The sequence below is a fragment of the Arctopsyche grandis genome, chromosome 1 (genome assembly GCF_051622035.1).
Source record: "Arctopsyche grandis isolate Sample6627 chromosome 1, ASM5162203v2, whole genome shotgun sequence".
Classification (NCBI taxonomy): domain Eukaryota; kingdom Metazoa; phylum Arthropoda; class Insecta; order Trichoptera; family Hydropsychidae; genus Arctopsyche; species Arctopsyche grandis.
This window is the reverse complement of record NC_135355.1, coordinates 4679841-4700049: the sequence shown is the minus strand read 5'-3', so window position 1 is coordinate 4700049 and position 20209 is coordinate 4679841. Positions and strand designations below refer to the sequence as shown.

At 33.0% G+C, this 20209-nt stretch overlaps 1 protein-coding gene across 2 annotated transcripts; it reads left to right on the top strand.

The window, feature by feature from the left end:
* Nucleotides 1-1744: 1744 nt before the first annotated feature.
* On the top strand, nucleotides 1745-19012 carry byn (T-domain transcriptional activator brachyenteron). Of its 2 annotated transcripts, none has more exons than XM_077427417.1 (7): nucleotides 1745-2023; nucleotides 13938-14127; nucleotides 14213-14333; nucleotides 14414-14557; nucleotides 14633-14909; nucleotides 17761-17880; nucleotides 17955-19012. In XM_077427417.1, the coding sequence occupies exons 1-7, from the start codon at nucleotides 2011-2013 to the stop codon at nucleotides 18776-18778; spliced, it is 1689 nt and encodes a 562-aa protein (XP_077283543.1). In that variant the 5' UTR covers nucleotides 1745-2010; the 3' UTR covers nucleotides 18779-19012. The 2 variants fall into 2 exon arrangements, with proteins under 2 accessions (XP_077283543.1, XP_077283622.1); XM_077427496.1 differs by having other exon boundaries at nucleotides 1757-2023; nucleotides 17970-19010.
* The last annotated feature ends 1197 nt before the right edge of the window (nucleotides 19013-20209 follow it).

Genomic DNA, 20209 nt, shown 5'->3' with positions numbered 1-20209 from the left:
TTTATTACACGCTCAACTGAATTATAGATAACTAGGAACTAATATTTTATTAAATAGGAATTAAGATTTTATCTGGTATCAAATGGATACGAAAAATTATTATAAAACGGCATCCTTAATAAAAACATCGAATTTTATTAATGAAAACGTCATAAATACTTAGCTATCTATGTGTAAGCAATTACATAAATATATAGGTATCCTTTTTACATACCTCCTTTACGTTTCACTTACGATTACAATTCAGGAAAAAGTTTGCCTCTTATCTGATCGTTTTCATACTTTGCCATATTGCTCATTTTGGTCATCAATATAAAAAAAGGATCCTCCGCCATTACGATGGTGCAAAAATATCGTGTAAGATGCGTTTGATATCTGCCCGGCGAGATAGTCGTTGACGTTTATCCATCGTTTGTTTATTAGTTTTAAACATAGATGGTGGTAAAATAAAATTATTGTTTTTATTCAAAATAATTATTTTTATACAAATTATAGTAGAGGGCGCACCGACATCTCAGCGCAAACCAACTTAGCGCCGCCCTTTCGGCGCAGACAACTCAGCGCAACGACAATTCAGTGGATGACAATTCAGCGCATGGACTATTCAGCGCAAAAACAATTTTTTCAATAAGTTTCAAATGCGTTTTCAAAAATAATTACTGGGTTTCTAAACCGGGCACAAAAAGTATCAAATAAATTTATTCGCATTATGAAATTATCATGTAGATATGACCGACAATTTCAATACATTTGAAACTTATTGAAAAAATTGTTTTTGCGCTGAATAGTCCATGCGCTGAATTGTCATCCACTGAATTGTCGTTGCGCTGAGTTGTCTGCGCCGAAAGGTCGGCGCTAAGTTGGTTTGCGCTGATTTGTCGTGCCACCATAGTAGAGGTATGTTTTTAAAAAACTTTTTTTTTATAAGTCTTCGGAATCATTCATGTCTTCAATTATTCACTGAATTCGAAAATTCGGGAGAACAGTATACCTAAATATCTACTTGTAATTAAAATTATATTAAAGAGATTACAATATTTTATTGCACTTTTTCGATTGTGATTTTGTTTCATTACAAGTAGGAAGTTATTTTTAAATCACTCAATTTTTAAAATTCAACAATTTCTACTTTATTTACAAATGAAAAAAAATAAGAAATATCAATATTTTCCATTTAATTTAAGTAAAAAAAAAAGATTGAAAGACACTGTCGCGACCAAAGGCAAAGCCACTTTTTGTTTGAACATTTAATTATTCTGTATCTCTACAAGTATATACTTAGATATTTTTTTTTTATTTGCAAAAATCACCGATGACGACACAAGGTAGTCAATATTTTTACTTGATTTTCATAAGTCGATTTTAGACGTATTTCAAAAGAACGTATATATCATCGTAAGCCACTGCGCTTGTATGTATATATGAGCGCACTATTTTTTCCGCTTATTTGTCGAGTGGAAAAGTCAACAGCCAATCAAAAAAATTGTAGGCGTGGCCTGCGACAAGCATGGCGACCGACCGATTAATCAACCACGCAAGCGATTATACACCTTAGCCCGAGCGCACAGAAGCGAGTATCGCTCGCAAGAGGACGGGAGCAAGCTCGCGCTCAATGCGAAACACAACACACGCCATAACGTTCTCTGCGTACACTAATCATAAGGTCGAGTTCGGTTTGATGCGGTGTCGGTTGTCCGTTTTCCACAGCGCTTTTTACACGAGACTCGGGGTCGTCTAAAGCCGCCTTCTTGCCGACACTCTCGACATAATCGCTGTTTGAAACGGTTGCCGATCGTGTTGGTGCGTGCGTGAGTTGCAGTATATATCCACCTGGTTGTAGTGCAAATGTGCGAATTGGCCATTATTGTTTTGTCACATCTCGGGGCAATTAACACCTGCGTGTTCGTCGACGATTCTTCGACGCATCTCGTTCAGTGTCCGGCACGAAAGTGACTCCAGTGGCGTCCGTGCATTTTCCGTTCCCTCGTCCGGCGGGCGCCCACGTCTTCCATGTTTAAAAAAGGTAAAAACTTGCGCGTTTAACATCACCGTGTGAAAATCCTTGTTCATTGTGTTGTCATTTTTCGTCCGTGTCGTTAATATTCATCAACTACACGAAAATTACGTTAAAAAGGCATCCAAAGTGAAATTTGTCCGCACGGTATGCGTAGCTTTGATATTCATTTGGTGCCGAGTGGTGTTTGCCCGACAGTTTAGCCACCTAGCGGATTGTTAATAATATGGTGAGAGCATAAAGACTTATTAACACATGGTTCCTCGTCTAAATATTACTAACGAAAACAATCAACCTCGACTTCTATAGGTGTATACGTTCGAATGAATGAATCATTTATGTTTACGCGTGTCTGGATGGGTGTAATTAATGTGACGTAGAATTTTCAATATGAAAAGGAAACCTGATAATAGTTACAAATCAATTAATATATTATTATATACACAAATACTTACACGTCCATGTCAAAACATCTGCTGAAAACTTAAAAAAAGTATTGAAAGATATATTACTAGACATTGTTGTATATAAGAGGCTACTATCTTCTTTGCATAGTATTTACTATATGTACATATTAATATATTTCTCAGAAATCATTGTGATTGCCATTTTATTTCTGGCTATTTAAAGAAATGATTATAAATTAAATTCAAAGGTGTATTTGTACTTCTTGTTGAATTTTATTATGAGTTTTCCTCAAATGGAATCGGTTGAATTTTCCGGGAAAACCTTATTGGAATTTCAGATCAAAATAAGTGACTATATTGATTATCGTTTAAAGCGCGGTTTCTTTTCAGCTAAAATTATTGAATCTCTTTAGAGTCTCTCATACATTAGTTTCCTTTGGGATTATGAAATTATTAAATTTACATTTTATTTAATTTTTAATATACTCAAACAACAACCATTAGTTGCCGTAACAAACAATTAAATTCCGACATATTAAATTTAAATCGTATGATAATGTTTGTCAATCGAGAAAAATTTTATATACAATTTTTTTAACGATACTTTTAAGTTTATTTAAATTAAATTTTCATTCAAGTTTACGTTTATTTAAACAAAATTTTCATTCAAAAACATTTTCATATTTCTTAAAAAGTTTGTATGTACTTAGAAATCAATAGAATCAATAGAAAGCTGCTTAAAACGATGCCGGCATTTCGGCATTTTGTTTTTCAATTAAACTCGTATCTATCACAGGTATTTAAAATGAAAATGTTAAATAAATGATAGCTTAAAATATATTTATGTGTATTATTAAAATATTGGGTAGAACTGAAGAATAGTTTCGATATAAAAAAATAGGCAAACTCTTTTATATTATATAAATGTTTCGACTTAAGAATGCAATTATCACATTTCTAGAAACTCATAAAAATGGCTTTTAGTTTTTTCATCCGCCTCTATACTTATATTCTCTAATGAAATAATGGACCCACTTTTGGCACAAAGTGGTTTTCATTACACTCAATCAGACCACAGACGTATACCCAAATTTATCTTACGAAGATGCGTGTTGTTCTTTATTTATTGTTTCAATCTCACACGTCACTTCAAGGATAAACAAAAAAAGAGAGAACGAAGTAACGATTTTCACCTATTTAAATAGCGCGATAATTTTCATCTGATTGTACTTTTCGCCGTGCATAATTTCATATGAAATTTTAATTTAAAACTGATATAATTTTGATCGATCGATTAAAAATAGATCGAGTGAAACAGTGGCGGTTCGAGGAGTCGCAGTTGTATTGACAAATACAATCTGCTGATGGTTTTTATCACTTATGGTCACGATAATTGTTAAGTCATATTGTTAATTGTCTATGAATGACATTCACAAGTGGCCGGTTTGTATGTGTTAAAATTAGTGCCTTTGTAATCCGCCGGTCTCATCCACTGTATGAATGAGCTTTGCCTATAAAACTTACAAACAACTGAATTATTGTATACCAATAGATAATAATTAGACTCTAGTTCATATACCTGTGCTAAAATTGTACACTAACAAATTTACTAGAATTTCATTCTCCTTGAACTTGGCGCAAATCTGGAAATTTGTTAATTTATAATAAACATAGACTTGATCACTGTGCTTATGATCAATTAAGGGGTCTTGAATAGTGAGGCAAATCTATTCAAATATGTACTTTAAAGTGCCTATTTTTGATTGTTTAGTAACTTTAAATGTTTAGTTATTATAGCAAACTTTATTTTACATAGATACATATATAGCAGGAAGGCCTAACAGGTAGACCCCAATGCGCCTTCCTAGATAATTAATTACAAACATTTTTTATTAAATAAATCGCTGTATTTCAAGAGGCCGAAGAACACAAAATTAACAATTAATTAATCCATAGAGAAATCTATGGATTTAGACGTGTACATAATTTTTTACAAATTATACATAAATCAAATTCAGATATTTGTGACATAGCGAGTAGGATGGATTTTTCCAATTTCAACAATGAATTCAGATAAATTGGCAAACTGAACATAAACGCAACCACCGATCCATTCTGCTGGCCTTGTAATGATCAGTAAATAAAATAAATAGTCAATACATATCAATAAAATTGTTGGCCAGTTTATTTTGGCAGTTGTTACGCAATTTGACTATGAAGTCAAATTGCGTCAAATTAAATATGATCACGATTTTTTGAAGCCGAAAACGCTCGAATGATGTTCTAAATTTATAGAAGGCTAATTTTGGTCAATCCAATAAAAATAGGTATTTACTTGGCAAATTGATAAAATTCGTAAATATTACTGAACGTTTCGTTTAAAAGTTACTGGCGTAGATACTTAATGAGTTAGTTCCAATTCCAATCATAAAATATCTTTAATATTATAAATACAAGTTTTAAAATGAAAAGTCATTAAAATTTATTTGAAAGTGTAAGTATGATAATATGTTAATTGCCTGTTTGTGCGTTCGTAATAAAATTTACATTCCAGAATGAGTTCAAATAAAAGCGACAACAACTTGAGTAAAATATTTAAAATGTATCGAATATTTTAATACAGTCCGTCATATATTTTTTAAAATATCAAAGGATATTAGGAAAGCATATTAATACGTTGAATAATTTAGTAAGGCTATTAGAAGGTTGATGTTAATTAATATTAGATACATATGTATATAGTAAAACCATTTTATAAACCACACCAGATAAGTTTTGAAAATCCTGATAAGCAGCTATAAAAACTTAAGTAACATTGAAATAGCCGAGATAATCAAATGTATTTGTAGACTATAGAAATGGGCAATCGATAAATGAATCTTCAATTACACTGAGCAACAAAAATAAAATAACGAAGGGAAGACCAATCAATCTTTACTAATTTTAACCAACACAGAATTCGAATATGTTTGATCTCGTTTATGAGATATGAGCGTTTAAAAAATGCGTAATTTTTACAGATTTTTTCCTCTTGCAGTCTTTAACTCAATATTTCTGTGCCGAAAGTGAATATTGAAAAAAACACCTATCTATTGATTCCAATTCTTGCTTTTGCCACTCATATCTCATAAAAAAAGAAACCAACAAAAATCATTGTCATATTCGAATTTAGTGGATCAAACTTAACAAAGATTGATTAGTTTCCACTCCGGTAAGTAAAAAACGTGATTTTTTTTCTCGGTATTATTAATAGATTTAACAATCTAAGCTTTACCGATTTGTTTAACCCTCCCTCACCGAAGTGAGGTATGCAATTGCCCAAATTTTTACGTTTTTCGTAATAACTATATGGTTTTCAAAGCTATACACCCTATATTTCTTGTATTCCTAGAATGAACTACAAGAAATTTATTTTGTATGATTTAGAAAAGGGGTACATCGTAAAAAAAATACATTTATACATTTCTACGTTCCAAAGTATATCTTTAAAGGCGGTAGCGATAAGTCATGTTTTTGACTATTCGCTAGCATATTCTTGTTGATCGATGAATCAATGCGAGAGAAAAAGACAGCTATATTATTGTAAGCTATTGTTTTCGTCGCTTTCGGCGCGTGGCTATTGAGTCATGCAGTCGCCTGTTGGCCTTACCTATGTGCGTTTGCATGTTGATGCTTGTCGTTATTTTTCAATACAATAATAGTCAAAAACATGCTACAGGACATAATAAGATATATATTGAACCCATTTGTATTGAGAAAAGCTGTATTTTGATTCAAAAATACTGAGGTCTTACTCGACCCCGGTTCGGGACACTCGTTCGATCTCGACGCTCCGTAATTCAAAGGTTAAGATTGAATTCATTTTTAGTCAGTAATGATAAAAGAAAAATTATTGCCTTATCATTTCATAAATCGTGTTAGTAATACATATCAACAGATACATTTTTACATACCTCCTTTACGTTTCACATGGCTTTCGTGTCAGTGGTCATTTTTATCTCTTAACCGATCGTTTTCATACTTTGCCATATTGCTCATTTTGGTCATCAATACACGTTAATGTATCGTCTGCCATTACGTTGGAGATAAAATATCGTATACAACGCGTTTTTAAAACGGAGAAAGTAAATCTTCCTGACGTTTAACAAGGCGTAAACTGTTCGCCATGACACGGCATTATCAGATTTTAATTGTTTAAACGCCTATAATTCACTCTATATTTTATGAAATTTGCTCTATTGGTTCTCGTTATCTCTAATATATAAATATTTATAGTTTTAACTCTCATATGTATATATAAATTTCAAATTTGGTGTGTAGCTTCTTGTAGGGTAATACACGATATATATTGATTTTTGGCCAAATATGTCAGATTTGACATTTCACGGCTAAAAGTATATCTCTTCACTGGGTTTTATCTGCGAGATAAGTATTCAATAATAAGTTATGTTGTATCTAATTGTTAATATGATTTACAATAAGCTTACATACATTTAGTTTTTTACAATAAGCTTACATACATACATCACATACAATTATTTTTAGTTATCAGCTGATTTAATTTATTGTTTAATTGAAATATACAATATACCTATACATATGTACATGTTTGGAATATTTTGAGAATTTATATTATTTAGATTCGTGTTCATTTGTTTCTATATTTACAAAATAAAGCCAAATCTTAATCTGCAGCATGAAAATGCTATTACAAAATTGATCTCTTTTTCTTTAATTTCGTGCCTATCCATTGATATAATAATAAATCATGGGTATAAACTATGGAATTATCGAAAACCATTCTATGCCAGATATCTATATAAACTTGAAATGCATACTTCGAATCCGTCAAGTGAATTTATGCGATTTTGATTTACACGGCCGCGCATTGGGCTATTGGTTTTGTGCCTAATGCGAGTGTTACGCAACGCGGCAGGCCAAAGATCTGAAGCTGCCTATAAACGAATAAACAATTATATTATAAACCCGATGACGCTGGCTAGGCGATAAATTATAGATAAACTATATTGCACTTAAAAATTTCTCCTACTGTGATAGATGAGTTGACCTCGGAAAACGTATAAAATACGGGTTTTTATGGCACACTCCGTCCATACATGTGTCTATAAACTCATAAAAGTCACCAGATCATTTCACTTGTTCTGTCTCCACATTCCCGATTCGAATTACACACATTCCTGTTCGAGTTTTTTATCAATCGATAACAATTACGATTCAATCCGAAGTATTCTATTGTGAAATCAAATCGATGCAACTTACCAAAGTGAGCATGTTCACATTTACATAAGTACAAATGTATATAATTGGATTATGATACGGAATACATCTTAAGAGGGCTGTACACCTGAAATCTTAATTTTGTTGCCGTTCCTTTCTTCAATATATATATTGAGTGAATGTATATATTGAGTGAATGCGACAATATATATATCAATATATATATTAAGTGAATGCGACAGTTTCGCTTCGATCAGATAATACGTATTTTAAATCGACAAAATCGAGGTTTCGTATTCTATTATTTACTCCTCCAAAACTGGACCGATTTTTAAAAAAATTTCATCATCGATATGAAGTAGATATTTTCTGTGCATCTATCAGCGTATTTTTTTTTAAATCGATCGTTAAATAAGCACGCTGGACTCTTTTCGTGGGTGTAAAAAAGAGGCGATTTTATAGATGTTTGGCGGCTCCTAGCTCCTATAAAAAATAACTAATCAAAAAAATAAAACGATAGTTGCATCCCAATGGTGGATATCCATAGCATATTAAAAAATAATTTCTCTAGTACCATAATTGAGGAAGGGTTTCTAATAGGTTTGTATGAACAAGGCGCTGGTGTCCAGCCCTCTTAACGATGGATTAATCATAGCACTGTTCGACAAATGACGACTTTTTTTTTGGTTCAGAGACGAGATATGACTTTTCTTATACTATACCCAGAGAACACAAATCTGGTAATAAAAAATGTTGTTTAAAAAATAAATCATATTTCGACTATTCTTGTGGATTAATATCAAAAATTCTATTGATAAAATAGGCTTACCTCGATAAAATAAACGAATTTTTGTTATTATTAATCCACAAGAATAGTCGAAATATGATTTTTCTAAGTGGAATTTTATTTAATTCTCATATAAAGACAGTTTAATATATTATACCCATTAATTAAATTACTCGTACGAGTAAATACTAGTACGAGCTTTTAGCTTGCAATTTTACCGATTTAAAAATCAGCACACTTTCAATTAACCATTTTAAACGAAAACAAAAAATAGTGTGGCCAGAACACTATCCCAATAAACATGTTTCAATAGAAAATACTCAATACAAAATAGTATTAACAGTGGGAAAAAATCCCAAGTGAAAATACGTACTTTTGACTTTTGATTTGAACTGAAAGACTACTAGAGGTATTTGAAAGCTGAAAAGTACTACAAATGAAAGATAAAATACCCGACTATTGATTCCATTAATCATTTTGAACAGGAAATTGACAGATTTTGAGACGTCGATCGAACAACACGAAGATATAGAAAAATCTCGCGATTTTAAAAAACACATATATCTCCGAATCTCGAGCCAATCAACATTTATTATTACCAGATTCGTGTTTACTGGGCATAGATCTATAAGAGAAGTCATACCTCGTCTCTGAACCATTTTCGTGTCGAACAGTGTAATTAGCACACAATTTTGTAACTACTCGAATAAAAACAATTTTAGATGACTTGGTAGAGTGCTGAGATTATTCGTCGTAAGGTTTGCATGATTAAATATAACATTAGCCCTATTCATCCCCATTATTTACTTTTAAGGTAAAAAAAAATTGCTGCAGAAACACATTTCTGCACTTGTTATAATAAAGGAGAGTAATGCTTTGAATCGAGTTTTATATGAATATATTATATTACAGTAAATAAGATTAAGACGTAATTAAAAATAAATAAAAGGAAGCACTAAAGAAGAATCTTAAAAATCTTCCTTTTAATTTTAGTAGCACACTTTATTATATGTAATCTAATATCGAGGTCCTTTTATTCAAATTAGTTAAATGAACTATTTTAATAAAATTATAAATAAATAATACCTACAATATAATTTAAATATTTTGATTTGCCGAATACTATTTGTGGCATTGAAAATTAGATTATTTTTCATATATATTTTTCATATATTTACGTGAATGTTTGTATGTGTCTATGTATTTTTAAACTATACCCCCCCCCCTCCCTCTTTTGTCAAATAACAGCATAGATCAGTGGTTAGCGTGTAATGCTTCCAACTGAGTGGTCACGGGTTCAATCCCTTGCCAGACCTTAGATATGTGACTCCAGGTCAATCGTTTTCTATCAGAATTTGTCAATTTATCTGATTTCATTGAAACGGTTCCAACATATTGATTTTTAAATGCTTTTTATTATTACGAAATTATGTTCACAATACATCTGATCTACTGATCATTTTCTATTTTACAATTTTAATTTAATTTGGTTAGTAATCATAGTATTACATTATTCTAATGTTAATGTACAGCATAATAGGAAAAAAGAGCTCAAAAACCTATTTACAATTCTTATAAATGCTCATAATTAGACACCGGACCCAGAAGGTGCCGCGTATTGTTCAAAGGTTGTAAATGCATTGTTAAAGGTTTGCCAAAGCTTTTTTACAAAGGATTTACAATAATGGAACAATGGATAGCACTGTGACTATCCGGTGTCTACTCATTATACATCTAATACATAATATTAATTAAAGACTCTCCAAAGTCGATGACCTAAAGCAGATTGTGTTTAGGTAATCCGTGTGTTATACCTGAAGGGTATAGACATTTTGTTGTAATCACCGAGACTCTTCACAGGTGTGTTAGTATGGTTATTAGTAGAGCCCGGAATCTGAAGGGGCTGTTTATTGTTGAAAGATTGTAAATGCATTGTTAAAGGTTTGCCGAACCTTTTTTACAAAAGATTTACAACAATGGAACAATAGGCGGGACGTTTCCGGCCCCTTCAGATTCCGACCTCTAGTTATTAGTGATTCTGTCATAGAATCTACTGGTTAGTTTGTTAGTAATGTCTGTAACAAACAGAAAATTATATATGGCATCCAGTTTTTTCAAATTAGTATATATGGGTGTATTATAACTAGAGGTAGGACCGGAAGCGTGCCGTTTATTGTTAAATTGTTGTAAATGCTTTGTAAAAAAGGTTCGGCAAACCTTTAACAATGCATTTACAACATTTGAACAATAAACGGCCCCCTCAGTGTCCGGGCTTTAATTATAACACATTGCAATTTCTCGCAAAATTCCAGTTTTCGGCATCTAGAATTTGCTGCTTTATAAAATACTGTAAAGATTGTTATCGAATGTTTCTATGATGATCTATAAATTATCTATCGATGTTTATAATTGGCCAGAAAGGCGCATTGGGGATTACCTGTTAAGCCTTCCTGTTATATGTGAAGGTATATATAAAAATAAATAAATCTCTAGAACGCCACAAATATGGAATATTAAATATCATAGTGTAAAAATAAATAACTTATATGCCTATTTAAAAAATATTTAATAATGAAATGGCTTAAATTGAAACCCAATCTTACTTCAAAAAGAATTGCAATCACAATAATAGTATATACCTATTTACATTCAATGTAAAAATAATTTGAAACAAACCTGAAAAATACTTCTGACTTCTGAATATTTAATTGGAAAATATATCTTCAAATATTGGACTTTCGTGTTGCTTTACATATGTTCATATAATTTTATAGCTGTGTTCCACAACCTTTTTGGTATCGCGGACCCCTAAAAAAGTATCTCAAGGTTCGTGGATCCCTGTGATAAAAATGTGTAAAAAAAATGAATAACCAATATTCTCAAATTTTAAAGAAATATATAGGGATGTGAATAACATAACTTGACAATAATTAATCAAAATCAAAATGTTCGTATGATTTTGGTTCTTTAATATTTTTAATATATGCACATACATGCTTCGGAACCATTTTGAAGTCGATTTATTTGTTTTGATTATTGTCATCACAGAAAAAACCAGTTTCGCATAAAAACGTTGACGAGAACCGAATTAAAAGTTGCAACGCCTTTGCACTTAATGCAGGATACTCGGATCTAATGCTGATCCAAAATTCTTCAAGTTCTTTTTCTTTAAATACTATCTTCGAATTGTTGTCACTGGATAATTCAATTAGTTCATCTTCTGCCGTGGTTGAAAGGCTATTATCGGATTAATTCACGAATGGATTCAAAATCCATAAGTTATTTTCAGAAATATTTTTGTTTTTTTAATGTAAATGCGTTTTTATTAGATAATCTGACTTCTTTTTATCAAAAACTAGCTGAACATATGCGTTGCAATGCCACAATAATGCATGCACTTCTCGTTCCCGTTCTCGTTCCCGTTCTCGTCCCCGTTCCGTTCCACAGAGATTCCATTTTATATATATAGGTATAGATCAGTGGCGTGCGCTGAAATTCTCTCTCTTCTTATCGTACAGCCTTACTTAATGTGCACGAACGGGATACAATAGGAACAGCCTGTTCCTCTTGTATCCTGCTCGTGCACATTAAGTAAGGCTGTACAACAAAAAGAGAGAGAATTTCAGCGCACGCCACTGGTATAGATATATTTGTTGACTTGGGCCATCCGCTGTGTGTTTATGGTACAGCCCTGAATGGTCAGTACTAGAGGTCGGAATCTGAAGGGGCCGAAAACGTGCCGCCTATTGTTCCATTGTTGTAAATCCTTTGTAAAAAAGCTTCGGCAAACCTTTAACAATACATTTACAATCTTTGAACAATAAACAGCCCCTTCAGATTCCGGTCTCTAGTCAGTACATTCGAGTGCGAGGTAGGCGTGGCGCGATGCGTTGAAGGTGGGATAGTTTTACTTTCGCGTCAGTAAAATCGTAATTACGAATATTTTTATTAAGAGGTTTTTTCCCGTTTTTTTTTCACAGTAATCTTCCCAAACATGCATACAACAAATATTGAAAGTTCCATCGTAATCGGTTCAGTGGTTTAGGAGCCTATGCGAGACACATACACAGACATTCAATTTTATATATATATATATATATATATATATATATATATATATATATATATATATATATATATATATATATATATATATATATATATATATATATAGATAGAAGATGAAGACAGATTTTTATCCTTTTATCAACTTATATATTATATATCCTTTAAGACCAAATCCTCATATTTTTTATTCTTAAAAGCAGTAATTTTGTCATTCATTACCATATAAGTAGAATGAATAGAATGGTCATTGTTAACAAAAGTATCTTCTAAAAGCGAGCTATCGAAGAGAGAGACGGAAAGTCAGAAGAGAGACTAGAGAGAGAGAGACGAAGATTAACAAACAATGAAAAAACTGCGCAGAGTTTTTGTAGCAACATTTGTGGAGGCTGAGAGCGATTCTATGCATTCTACTTCTATGTTCATTGCAAATACGTTACGTTGTGGACCTTTAAGAGATAAATTGGGATGATTAATAATAAAAAATATATCACCGAGATCGTGAGATTTGTGATCTAATGATCTAATTAGTATTCTCAAAAAAATATCCTTAAGTTGATTTCTTCTCTATTAAAAACTTCTTTCATCTCTACATATTTGTATATTTCGATAAGGCGAGGCAACTCGCGGACCCCTGAGACAAAATTCACGGACCCCAAGGGATCATCGATTATCAAACTATTTTATAGTATAATAATTCATTAGCAAATTTTTCTACACTATTTATTTTATAATAAATATAAAAAAAACTAATATCTACTTTTAATATATTGCGTTTTCTTTGGTATGAACGCTAGTATTTATTTTTGATAGGTAGGTAAATTGTACGTTTGTTTGAACACCTTGATATGTAATAAAGGTCATTTCAATACAGCCTTAATAAAATATTAGACAGTTAATCATCCTTTCGAAGGCCAAATTTATATACGCATACGCACGGTAATGTGGGTTTCAATTTATTTATTAAACAATTTTACTGTTTTAGATCAAACAATAGCGAAAGAATAGAAACGCTAAAATTTCTCAAAGTCGCAATAAAACATTAATGAAAAACAGTTACTTATGTTATCGACCACAATAAATAACGCTATTTTCAAACAATTCTTCAATATACATATTATATTTTGCCGTCATAAAATTAAATATGCGCAACAAAATTGAAATGTAATTTCTCGGCGAAATATTGACTAGTCAACGGTACTGAACGACTGTATAGGAAACACAGTTTTTTGTATTATAGTTAACACAGGTGTCAAACTCTATGGTGTGTACGTGTCAAATATCACACGTGAATTTCACATTGACAGACGAAATTATGCGAAATAAGTTCATGTTTACTGTTCTAGTTTAAGTTGTTTCTATGCCACTGATTTTTGCTTATTAAAATGTTGTGTTTACCCGTTTTTATTTATTTTTTTGCCCACAGCCTGCTCTGAAAGTGCCAATATCGACATGACAACATCTCACATATTGAACGCCGTAGAGCCAGCCGGAAGTGGAAACTCCGGAAGAGGATCAAGGAATGACAGAGAAGTGTCAATCACGTTAGACGATCGAGATTTGTGGGTTCGATTTCAAACCCTGACCAATGAAATGATCGTCACAAAAAACGGACGGTAAATAACAACACCTGTTGATGTCTCCCCTTTAAATTTGACTAATTAGCTTTAATTTACAATTATTGTCTCTTTCGTAATCTAGGAGAATGTTTCCTGTTGTAAAAGTGACTGCAAGTGGATTAGATCCTACGGCTATGTATACAGTTCTATTAGAGTTCGTCCAAATTGATCCACACAGGTGGAAGTATGTAAATGGGGAATGGGTATGCAATAAACGTTATCTAAAACAAATATTTAAAATATTTTTATAACAATTATCAATAAATTATATTGAATTCTGTAGGTTCCGGGAGGAAAAGCAGAAGTTCCTCCTACAAATGCAATCTACATCCACCCAGAGAGTCCAAATTTTGGCGCTCATTGGATGAAAGAGCCAATCTCGTTCGCAAAAGTAAAGTTGACTAATAAAACTAACGGAAACGGACAGGTAATATTTCACAATGCTATAAATCAAATATACAAACACTTCTTCGATTAATTGTCGACGTTTTTGCAATCCTAGATCATGTTGAATTCTCTTCACAAATACGAACCGAGGGTGCATTTAGTCAAAGTTGGTACGGATTTGAGAAGAATCGTGACTTATCCGTTTCCTGAAACGCAGTTTATCGCAGTAACGGCGTATCAAAATGAAGAAGTTACCTCCTTGAAGATTAAATACAATCCTTTTGCGAAAGCTTTCCTAGATGCCAAGGAAAGACCCGAATGCTACTATCAAAGGGAGTTCGTCAACAGCCATTATAGTCAATCGAATGCTTCGCCTCATCATTACCCCCAATGTAAGCATGAAAACAGTACCAAATGATCTCAAAAAGAATATTAACATTAACGTTTCAGAAAAACTTTCACCGTGGTATTCATTTTTCACCTTTTTTATGGAAAACTGCATATGTAGTAACTAAGGATCATGTCAAATCCAAATCAACCTCATACATATTTATATCTTTGGTATATACATTTTATTTTATTCAATCAATCATGCAGTCTTAGCATATTACTCCAATGCATAGAGTGTGCTATAGAAATTTAGAATTATTATTATTTATATATGTAAATATATAAGGTACATTATTATTAATTATATTTTTACATTAAACACGACATATATAGTCAAAATTTTTACAGTTACAAGACAAAGATTAAACAAGATTAAGATCCACAGAGACATCTATGGAAAAATTTGCAGCATTTTAATATGAACAAATGATGAAATGTAAAATCAAATTTTGTGAGAGGGGTGCCAATTTTATTGGAACCATTTCAATGAAATCAGATAAAATAAGAAACTGTGATATGAAACGATCGACCTTGTAGTCGATCAACAGCATACGATATATAAGTTTAAATAAGCATAGGGATCTCAAATATGTGTGTTCGAAGACGTTTTAAACAAACATCACATTTGATTCTATTTGAAGTACCAGAATAGGATTCTCTTAAAATTTTAAAAATATCTTTACCTTTTTAAAACTTAAACTAAATAATCTAAAGTTATAAATTCGATATTCGGTAGCCCTAGATATAACCCGTGACAAAACAATTGCAAGCATTGATCTATGCTGCTAGTTAATATAATATACTAATAATAATAATATAAATTTAGTCTGGGTGGTCACGTAGTTAGAATAACGTAGCGAAATAAGTGCTCAGTAAGGTACCCGATATAATGTACATACAAGGATGCAAGGAAGTCCATATGGAAGATGAAATCAGAAAAAAACGTGCGGTAAGAGATGGATGAGAGTTGTCAAATGGAAGTGTGTTGGAAAGGCTTTCAGCCAAAAGTGGAAGGCGAATGACTTTAAATGATAATAATGATGATAATGTAGCGTGAATGTGTAGAGGGGTTTCTGAGATCGGAGTGAAAGACGCAGCGAGTTGTGTTAGAAGTAGTTTATTGTTGTTGATCCATTGACCAGCCGGCTCCGAATGAAGCACGGAACGTAACCGTGGAATATTTATACACAGCGTATACTCTCAGCACACATAGGCCATTGGTCGATGTATGCAGCTTATTCATACGTCAAGGTCTTTTTGTTTTGGTCCACGAGCACGAGTTGTCAATTTTCTGAAACTGTTTCAATGAAATGGTTTTATTTATTTAGCTAATTGCTAATTATAATATGTAAACATAATAGCAAACTAAAATGAATAACTATAACATATTATATTGAACACTGCATTTTAACTTATATAATTACATCTTCCACAAAGGTGTCTCCCCACCACAAAGGTATATTAACACCCTTCAAGAAGGCACCAATGCTATTAGTACCTCTAATGTTTTCAGGAAGTGCATTATATTACAGATTTGAACACCTGGGGGGAAAACACCTCCTGCAGTTTTTGCTTTCTTAACTCTACCTATAATTAATTTATGCCTATTTCTACTTTTATGATTATGCATATCTCTATTCCCAACTAGGTAATTATTAAAATATCTAGGTAATATATTATTATCAAGCTTATATACAAATTTTATATATAGTGCAAGAGTATTTCTAATATCCAACAATTTCAATTCATCTATGTACTCAAACTGGGATAGATTCAAAGGATATATTGGAACCAATCTGCTGTCGTGAAGGTTGAAGACTCGGAAACCGAAAAAGTAGAAATTAGTCGAGGGGTACCGCAGGGATTAGTCCGTTTCGCTGATGATATGGCAATATTGACTGATAGTGCCGTAGACCTGCAATCGTTATTGATCGCAATTGATCAATCATGGTGTCTGTATATTAATATCGAAAAGGCAAAATCAATGGTCATATATGTAAAGAAAAGACGGATCCATTAAACCTTAGTGTGCGCGGACAAATGATTGAACAGGTCGAACAATACAAATACCTAGGAGCAATGATCAATACGGACGTCAGTTCCGAATTGGAGATAAGAAGAAGGATCGAAATAGCAAGAGATGCCTTCGGCAGCATGAAAAATCTTTTATGTTGTCAAAGGTTGTCTATGAAATTGCGCTTAAGAGTCCTGCCCTCCTATGTTTGGTCGGTGTTGCTGTACGGATGCGAAACTTGGACGCTGTTAGTGGCATCCATGAACAGGATAGAGTCCTTTGAAATGTGGTGTTACCGGAGGATGCTAAAGATCTCGTGGAAGGAGCATGTAAGAAACAGTCCTCCAGCTTCTTCATAAAAAGAGAGAACTTCTTGACACGGTGAAGCGCCGTAAAATGGAATACCTTGGCCACATTATTCGCGGCCCCAAATATCACCTTCTACAAACAATCATAGAAGGGAAAATAGAAGGCAAACGGTGGCTTAGGAGAAAGAATCTCTCTTGGCTCCGGAACATCAGGTCATGGATGGGACTCGGTTTCGAAAAGTTATTTCGTCTTGCCCATTATAGGGAAGAATTCCCACGGGCCATAAATGATGTCTGCCCATGGCATTAGAAGAAGAAGATGTACTCTTAACATTCTTACGTCTCCTCTTTATTGCCCTATTTTGATTTGGATTCAACTCTTGCAGTATACATACACGGAAATATTCAAAATCCTCAATGATATCTCACTATTTATACACACATAATAAACCTGCTTGTTGTATTCCACCATTAGGATTGAAAAGTTTCAAACAGTATTAAGTTTATATGTACACCATTTACAATTTTTAGTTACAGGTTGGTTCGTACCTCATCAAGGAGTATATGCTCCATTGCGTACGAGCACTCGACGATCACCTTATCCATCTCCAAGACCACCTTCGCATCCTCACGCCACGACACCACCATCAGGTAAGACCTATGACTGATTAGAATGACATTCTTCAATTGAACACCAACAATTCAAGACGTATTTCATTGCACAGTTTACAATCCTCCAGAGCAAATATCCACCACTTCAATGTACAGTCCTTCGGCGCCGAGCAACTACTCATCATGGAGCAGTCCTTTGCCATCATCAGGACCGCAGCCAGTTCCAGTTTCGCCATCGTACTGTTGGTCTTCTCAATCTCCGAATCCATCCCACTCTCCACCCCAGAAGAACAACCAAAGTGCATCGCCAACCACGTCTACGAGCAGTCCCGTACATCATTACCACCCACAATCACCCCAACAATCGTATTCCACAGCTCCAGCTAACAATTCACCTGAAATACCACCCAACTATGAAAACCAAGCGTCCCCTTCAAGTCCTTCTGTTCCGGCGTATTCACATTTCAACCCAAGCGTTATAGAAACTACAACATCTCAGTTATATCCTCCTCCGTCTTCAATCCACTCGCCGAGCTCTCAGCTGTATCATCAGTCACCTCCTCTGATCAACTCCAATTATACAAATCTGAGCTATTCTTCAAACTGGCACCACGGAGTAGGTGAAATAAGCTACTATCCCAACACTTACAACCATCAGACTGGAGATTACATCCTGCCAGATGGTATGTACGGTCAGATGGAGACGATCACTTATAGCAATACTCTTGAATCTATGGAGCATGGAGAGTGCCTGAACGACGTTGATCACAAGAGTTGTATCGAAATGGAACGTCCGAGATTAGAACCTTCATCGTCACCTCGTCAAATACCCACAAGTTCAATCCAAAGTGAGAAGTATGAGAAATATATAGCGACTTCTAATGATGTGGAAAAAAGACAGCAGCAGCATTCCCCGCGTCCTAACGGATCTTCATAATAATATTAAAGGTTTAATAATTGTAAATATCGAAAGTAAATTTATTTATTTTTTACTATAAAAAGAAATGCGTTTTTAAATGAGTCGTTATCAATAAGTAGAAATGCAAATGTTATGTGTTGTATTTATTACAATCAAATGTGAAGCTTAATTTTCAAATGTATCTAGCTTTTGTGTAAAATAGATTATATGTATGTATGTATATGAATAGTAAAGGTATTTATTATAGACGATGTATTGTGTTTTATTTTAAAAATGTAAGTCCAATTTAAAATCAAACGAGGCGATCAAAATATTCATTTTATAGTGGAAACCACGATTTTTCCGCTATTTAATACTGAGAATATGATGTCGCACTCTAGTAGGGGCTCGTATCAAAATACATAATATATCTTAGAGCATAAGGATGTGTCAAAGGAGGAGGGATCAAAATATCAAATTTACTCACTAACTGATATACTTGTTCCTTGTATTTTTATTCCTTGATACAAGTAAGCCCTGAATTATTTTAGTTTTTACATTCTTAATTGAACATTATATTGAAATCGATAATTTTCAACAATTGTGCTTGTAATTACCTCTTTTTTAAGAAAAGGGTAGAGAGTGTTAATAAATGAGACATAAATTTAACGGGAGTGTAAACGATGTATGATGAATTATGATGATGGGGAAAGGAAGTAAAAATATATTCAAAATCGTGAGGTTTCATTTATAGATGACCCCATGAAGAATTACAAAACTTGGGCACTGAACGCCAGAATGTTTCACAAAATCCAACACATTCAAATAAGTATGGAATAATTTATTATAATTGGCATAACGAGAAACCTTCATCTTGACTGTTTCCTCTCTTCATTTAGGGGAGACAAAAAACAGAACACGTCGGTAAGAATTATGACAAGTGTAGTTGACATAGTGTGGCGAATAAAATAACACGCAACTAGGAGAGCGAATGAGAGTTGGACAAAAATTGTTCGAACGGTAATAGAGATTATCAAAGGTCACAAAAGAGATAATTGAATGAATTAAAAAAAAAAGTATGGGTTGTAGACATCAATATATAACGAGTAGTATATAAAATAAATAATTCTATATCGATGACTAGAATATAATTTTTTTTTATTATATACATACATACATATATACCAGGAAAGCCTAACAGGTAAACCCCAATCCGCCTTCCTAGATAATTACAAACAATGCACCATTTTTATTACATAAGTCGCTAAATTACGAGACACTTAAAGCTTGAAATTAATGAGACATTTATGAATTTTAACTTGTACATAAATTTTATTGTACATTTTAAGGTGAACCTCATACTGTACATATATATTGCGCTGCGGTGCTCAATATATTTAGTGGATTGTGTATTGATAAACTGCAGAAAGTTCAGAATAGAGCAATGCGTGCAATTTTGAATGTGAGGAA